The 6343-nt window shown below is 53.1% G+C and overlaps 1 protein-coding gene across 6 annotated transcripts; it reads right to left on the bottom strand.

The window, feature by feature from the left end:
* Positions 1-10: 10 nt before the first annotated feature.
* On the bottom strand, positions 11-5123 carry NABP2 (nucleic acid binding protein 2). Of its 6 annotated transcripts, none has more exons than XM_010976866.3 (7): positions 4820-5123; positions 2914-3015; positions 2366-2519; positions 2192-2263; positions 1950-2031; positions 1792-1855; positions 11-536 (listed from the first exon to the last, which is right to left on the bottom strand). In XM_010976866.3, the coding sequence occupies exons 2-7, from the start codon at positions 2990-2992 to the stop codon at positions 337-339; spliced, it is 651 nt and encodes a 216-aa protein (XP_010975168.1). In that variant the 5' UTR covers positions 2993-3015; positions 4820-5123; the 3' UTR covers positions 11-336. The 6 variants fall into 6 exon arrangements, with proteins under 6 accessions (XP_010975168.1, XP_010975171.1, XP_010975169.1 ...); XM_010976869.3 differs by having other exon boundaries at positions 2366-2504; positions 4820-5119; XM_010976867.3 differs by lacking the exon at positions 4820-5123 and adding an exon at positions 4460-4805.
* Between the last annotated feature and the right edge of the window lie 1220 nt (positions 5124-6343).

Here is a 6343-nt window from a genome sequence, read left to right on the forward strand (position 1 = left end):
AGCAAAGGAGTCTAGTACAGAGTGGTAATGTTTATTAGGAAGGGGATTCAATTCGACTTCCACATCACACGCACAAGAAACAGACTGTAATTGTCGTTTCTACAGAGGAAGGAGGGCCCTGAATTCCGGGGGACAGGCAGCTTCAGCTGGACAAGGAAGGGAGTATGGGCTTAGGGTGGATAAGGCCACTGTTCACCACCCCTCCAGTGAAGTTTAGTGGCTAAAATACTGCTACAACCCCCCTGCTCCCCAAAGCCAGCAGCCCAGTATAAAGCTGTGTTCTCTAGCAGACACCTGGGTTATAGTTGGTGGGGGGAAGGGAGGAAGAATGTCTTGCTATCTCTTGCTGCTCCTCCGGGTTTCTTTGCCGTTACTGACAGGGTTGCTGGAAGGGCCAGAAGGGCCAGCAGGCGTGTGGTTGGGCTGGCTTCGGGTAATCCGGGTGCTGGGAGGGTGGGAGGGAGTGTGAGGGGGGTGCGAGCCACCACCAGGACCCGGTGGGGCACTCAGTCCATTCCCGTTCTGGCTCTCAGAGGCTAGTTGTGGGAGAAGGGGAAGAAACACAGGAGTTAGAGAACTGAGGTGGGAAAGCTGTCTACCCGCAAGGCCTCCCTCCCTGCTCCAGGAAGCAGCAGTCTTCACCAAGCACAACTGTGCACTGATGTCATGGGAGCAAGTGCAAAGAACGTTAAGTTGTAGGAATGCAGCCCCAGAGAAGACATTTTTGACAGTTGCTACGTGAACCCTCATATGATATTTTTCCTCCTTTATTCATTTCTGTATTGTTGGGAGTCAGACCTAGAATTAGCTGTTTAGTTCTAGGCTCAAAGACCACTGACAAAATATCCCTTGACCAAAAGTGACAATAAAACTGGAGAAGCATTGGGAAGGGAAGGGCCTGAAGTTTCTGTGTTTAAATATAAGAAGGATCTTAAAAAAGAAAAAGAAAGAAAAAGGTGTGGTGTGTATCATGATGAAAATATAAATAAGAATAAGCAAAAAAACTATTGTACATACTCTCATGCCCCCAAAATAATGAGCAACATTTCTGTGTATGTTTTCAGCCTTTGATGGCTTCCTTAAACTACCTGAGCTGTGTCTATCACGATCACTGCACTCAACCAAAGTATATTATAACCATCACCTGTGGGACTGCTTCCTTCATGGACTACAAGCTCCTAAGGGAAGTGCTGTGTTTTTCCCTTGGCATTCCCCATCAGGAAATGCTTGTTACATGAAGGCAGAAACCTGCCTCTCACATACATAGGGCACCAGGGACCGAACCATATTCTAGATTTTGAGTTGGAAAAATCATAACCCTGAGGGTCAAGGCCTAGAAGCAAAGTCTAGTTTCAAGAAGATTGGCAACCCCGAAAGGGAACTATTTAGCGTTTACAGCTGTGCAGTGTGGACTCCATGTTGTCATGTAAGTAACACGCTGTATTAGAACTGTGTGATGAATCGAAATGGGCAAGGGGAAAAGGGGCAAGGTTCTTCCAGAGAAGAAACAGAGAGGAACAAGCAAAATGAATGAGGGCAATCTGTGTGGAGAAACTGCTCTCATTTTTGCCTTTGAGTGGTAGTGGCAAAAGGGAGCTCCACCAGTGATAGAAACACGTCCCTAAATATTTTCACCCCAGAGACTTGCAAAAGAGCTGGGAGAACAATCAGGTGGAAGGGGATATATTGAGGAAAGAGAGATTTGGAAAAGGGATGAGGGCAATGCATCTTTCCAGGCTGTGGAGATTAGGAGAGCAAAGAGGACCAATGGGTGGGAAGGAACAGGTTTACCTGTAGAAGTGGCAGGGGGTCCGGTGGTAGGCTGGGGAGCCGTGGGGCTGCTGTCGTTCTGTACCTGAAGGTACAGATGGCATATTTAGACCTTGCTCCCTTCCATGCTTCTTGGCCTGACATGCCCTCCTTCCCCACATCATGGCCATGGGACTCACCGTCTTGTTGGGTGCCTGCTGGGCGCTGTACTCAGGGTTTGGCTCACTGAAGTTAGGAACCTCAGAATAAACCATACAGAATCTGCGAGGGCAGAGAGTGGCAAAGCCTCAGACCCATCCTCTGTGCCATTCTGGAGGCCTCCAGGACATGAAATGAACACCCTTATGCTGCCTCCTTGCAAACCTCAAACTCCCCTCCTGGTCTGGTTCTTCTACATCCCAATCCCCAAGATAGGACTTACTCCCCAATCTTCTGAAGATCACCCCCACGGCCAGTGTACAGCGTCAGACAACCCTTGAACACTGAAGCGTACCTGTGGGGGGCAAAAAAAGCAGGATTCAGAATTACAGACTGTTAATCCCACCCCCTTGACTGTTATTGCCGTTGGATAGCCAAAAGTCACCACCTGGCTTACCCTTTGGTGAGCCGGATAATGTCCCCAGGCTGGATCAGGTTGCCCACGTCGTCCCAGACAGAGATGTTGATGCTGCCAGTTTTGTCTGCCACTTTGCAGGTCCGAACCTCGTGCCCGTCCTTTGTCTTGGTCACTCGGCCTGGAGGGAGCAGATCAGTGGGGGTAGGGGGATGCTCAAATAAGTGGGGGCGTGGCCAGAGGGATGAGGTTTAGATACCGGTGGAGTGAGGAAAAAGGTGGACAAATAGGGCAAAGCCAAATCTCTGGGGCAGGTACGGGGGCCGGGGGGCAGCGGGGGAGGAGGGGCAGCACCATGGAGAGGGCCCTGAGTGGGAAGAGGCCCAAGTGGCATTGGAGGCTTGGATCTGGCCAGAGTTCCATCTACCCTACATTCTGGGAGGGGGCTAGGGGAGAGACTGGGTGTGCGCAGTATCTTGGGGTGCGCCCTGCATCCCAGGTGCAAGCTAAGAATGGAGATGATGTTCTCCCCCTCCTGGCCCCCAACTCTGAGAACCCGCGCAGGAGGCCCACCACCCCAGCATAGCCACCTGTCTCCAGCACAATGAAGATGAGGTTCAGGTTCTTGAGCCCGGGCTTGATATCCTTCACGAAGGTCTCCGTCGTCATGCTGCCCGAGCCTCAGCACCCCACTAGAAGGGGGAAAGGGGGATGAAGTTTCAACGCTTGGAGTCTTTGCCCCCATGTTCACTTCGCAAGGCCTATCTACTACACTAAGCTGGGGTCAGGCAGCCTCACACCCTCTAACTCCTCTAAAAGGTTAAAAACGAACTTCCCCTGGGGTCTCCAACTTAAGATCAGAATTTGACGACCTCCGGATAGGCTGCTGCGGGGCTGGAAGCCCCCCTCACGGCATGCTCTTTCAGTCTCAGACCCCGAGGTGGGAGAGACAACGGAGACCCGATTAGGGAACCTGGTGCAGAGCCAGGGAATGGAATCTTACTCATCAAACCTTCCCGAACCCTTATATGGACAACCGGGGGCTCGATCCATCCCCTCCCCCACCCACAGCCCACCACCCACCAGCCAACCGGCCGGACAGTGTACGCCGCTGAGCCGCCTGCAGGGGGAGCCAAAAGCCCGGCTACCGCCGGATGCGGGCCAATGAAACGCAGCAGTGCGAACATTCCCGGAAGTTTCCCCCGGCGGGCCCCCTCCAGCCAATCAGCACCGCCCTGGCTCGTCCCCGCCACCCCGCGTCCTGCCGCCCGTCCCCGCTCAACCAATCGGGATTTGAGATTCACGCGCCGCCAAGGGGGTGGGATTTCAGGCATTAAAGGAGCCTCGGAGAGGGTTGACTCCGCAAGGAAAAAGATAGACCACGAGGGGGCGCATCAGATCCCAATTTTCCTCTACTTGAGTGGGAGAAAGCACTTAGACTAAGATTTTCTCTCCGAGAAGTGACACAGTAGAAAAAGGGCCAAAGGTTTTTGGAATCCGGCGGACAAAAGCATGAAACCTGGCTCATCACTTCACTTCTTTTCTCGACAGTTCTTAAATTTGTGATTCCGTTTTGCAGAGAAGAAAACGAAGTTATATAAAAAGCAGTGCCTACCACGCAGCAGGCAGTTTCCTCCTCTTCTGCAACTGCTCTAACCCTCATCTTTATTCCTGATTTGGGGTCTTCATCTTTAATGCACTATCCAGCTTGGTCAAGGTCTCTAGAGAAAGTAGCATTCACACCAGAGACAGACGATAGGCTAACTCCCCTCCCCCTGCAACACACACACCTTTGGAAGTAATGGAATTAGAGGCCCAAAGAGCAACATTCGCATTAGTCTCTCTCACAGTTCGAAAGCCACCTGTTCCTAATGCACTTATCTCACTAGATCTCAGGGTCCCCCCGAGGAGTGAAAAGAGGCCTGAACCTTTAGTTTCCTTTGAGATTTGTTACATAGTCAACAAAAGGTAGCTAGCTCTGTAATGCTGTGTGTAAACCAATTACATACAAATAATGTATATACACGTCCATTACCATTTGCTTAGTGAATATCCATAACAAACAGTGCTTAATATTAGATTAACCTAAGAGGTCTTGTAAATGTAATGTCTTGTTTTGGTGAATCAATCCCTTACCTTCTCCTAGAGCGCTTTAGGCTCCACCTGGACTTTTCCTCGAAGATCAGGTTCTCTCCCTCCCACACTCCCAGCCACGGTGTTGTACCCCAAGGAAATCAAACCACAACCCAGGAAGAAGGACATTTTATCTCCCTTCTCTCTCCTTAAGTGTTTCAGGGAGCTGTACGAGTGTTCGGAGAGCCGCCTAAGTATGCCATGAATGCAGCTAGGAGAGAGGCGGACAACCCATAGGGCACCCTAGATCAAAGTTTTCCGGTCAGACACTCCCGCATTCCCCACCCCTTGATCGCCTTGTTGACTACAGTATCCACTCCCACGACTATGCGTCATAAGATCGGGAGGCTCTGGGATGCTGACCGCGGCTCTGGAAACGGGCGAGGGGCCGGACAGACGGCAGGTCACACTGCAGGCCAGCCTCCTAGCGACGATCTCGCACCAAGCCGCATCAGCCTTAGGGCATGGAACACGTGCACCCCTCCAAAGCCAAGTCTTGCGCCCGGGGGGGAATGTCGGCCTCCAGCTCTGCCCCTGACGTTCACGCTGAGAAGAACACAGAGTTCGCCCTCCCAAATGACTACACAGCTCTCGCTGGGACCATAAAGATTTCCGGTCTAGAGCGGAGGTCTGGCTAGCCTTCCACTCTCCTCGTTGGCCGCTCGTGGTTTCTAGTCCAGGGCTGAGTTAAACAAAGAGGCGGGGTTTGGTGACGAGCTTCCGCCGGGTTGCGTAGCAGCGGTGGGCGGGGCCAAGGCTCTGTCTCACACCGCGACGAGTGGTCGGAGCTTTCTCCCCTTTCCTTCCCCTTCCCCTTCCCCTCCCAGGAAAGGCTGGGACCCGGCGCCCGGGCTATCCCGCGGCCGCTGCGGCTTCAGCTCCAGCCAGGCCAGGGTACGGAGAGTCCAGACCGCTTCCAGGGCGGTGCGTACGGCGCCTGCGCGGGCTCCCACCTTTAAAGAGGGTGTGGGAGGGGAGGGGGCGATGTCCCAGGGGGATTGGGGCGGGGGTTTGAGATACTGGAGGTCGGGAACAGGAATGGGAGTAAAGATGAAAAATGGAGGAAGGGAGCAGCGATAGGGAGAAGTCCAGAAGTGATAAAGAGGCGCTGGAGGGTGGGTTATTCGGGAGGTTCTGTGGAGTGGGGGAGCCTTAAGAAGTGCAGGAGAGGGCCTGAGCTGGCTGGAGGACTGGGAGGAGGGGACTCAGGCGAACAACGTGGTGTTTAAATGGGCAGTGACTGACGGGCTGGGAAGGGAGGAAGGGAACATTCTGGGGGCCAGCCTGGGCAGGGGCGGCGGAACCTGAACCCCCGCCCTCGAAACGCCATAGCTTGGCTCCTCTCCCATGCCTTGTCTTTGGCAGCCTTGTCTTCCTCCTCCGTTCCTTCCTCCTCCCCCTCCCCCCCCCTCCATGAAGGAATCTCACATTCCTTACATCCCTGCCCAGGGTTTGCAGCCAGTCCCTCTTCGCAGGCTTCACACACCGGAAAGCCTTCTCCAAACCAGAACGCAGGGGAAATTGAGGAGTGGGAGGAGGGGGCTGGAGGAGTAGAAAGCTGAGAAAGGGGGGGGGGGTGTTTTGCCTGAGGCACTGACAGACATCTTCCCCATTCAGAAACTGATTTCATTCCACATCGTAGCGAATGTGGTCGTTAAATGAGACTACTGAGCCACTGTTCTTGTAGACTGGGCTGTGAGTGATAGTCTAATCCCTTCCTATACAGGTGGTTTTAGTCTGACAATAGAGCAAGAAGCTGATAGTGTTGCAGGCTGATAGTTTCCCCCCAGATAGGTATGGGGTAGAGTCGTGGTAGGGAATCTGAGTGATGCAATAATGTTACAACTCTCTGTGTCCCGCCGACTTTGTGGCTGCGTCTGGTTCCCA

Source organism: Camelus dromedarius, chromosome 11 (assembly GCF_036321535.1).
Source record: "Camelus dromedarius isolate mCamDro1 chromosome 11, mCamDro1.pat, whole genome shotgun sequence".
NCBI lineage: Eukaryota > Metazoa > Chordata > Mammalia > Artiodactyla > Camelidae > Camelus > Camelus dromedarius.

What these genes read in the sequence shown, in the direction of transcription:
- NABP2 (XM_010976866.3), bottom strand. Translation starts at nt 2,992, where the DNA reads ATGACGACGGAGACCTTCGTGAAGGATATCAAGCCCGGGCTCAAGAAC. An exon ending in GATCTTCAGAAGATTGGGGA is followed by an intron (nt 2,032 to 2,191) that starts GTAAGTCCTATC and finishes CTGCCCTCGCAG; the next exon opens with ATTCTGTATGGTTTATTCTG. An exon ending in ACCCCCTGCCACTTCTACAG is followed by an intron (nt 537 to 1,791) that starts GTAAACCTGTTC and finishes TCCCACAACTAG; the next exon opens with CCTCTGAGAGCCAGAACGGG.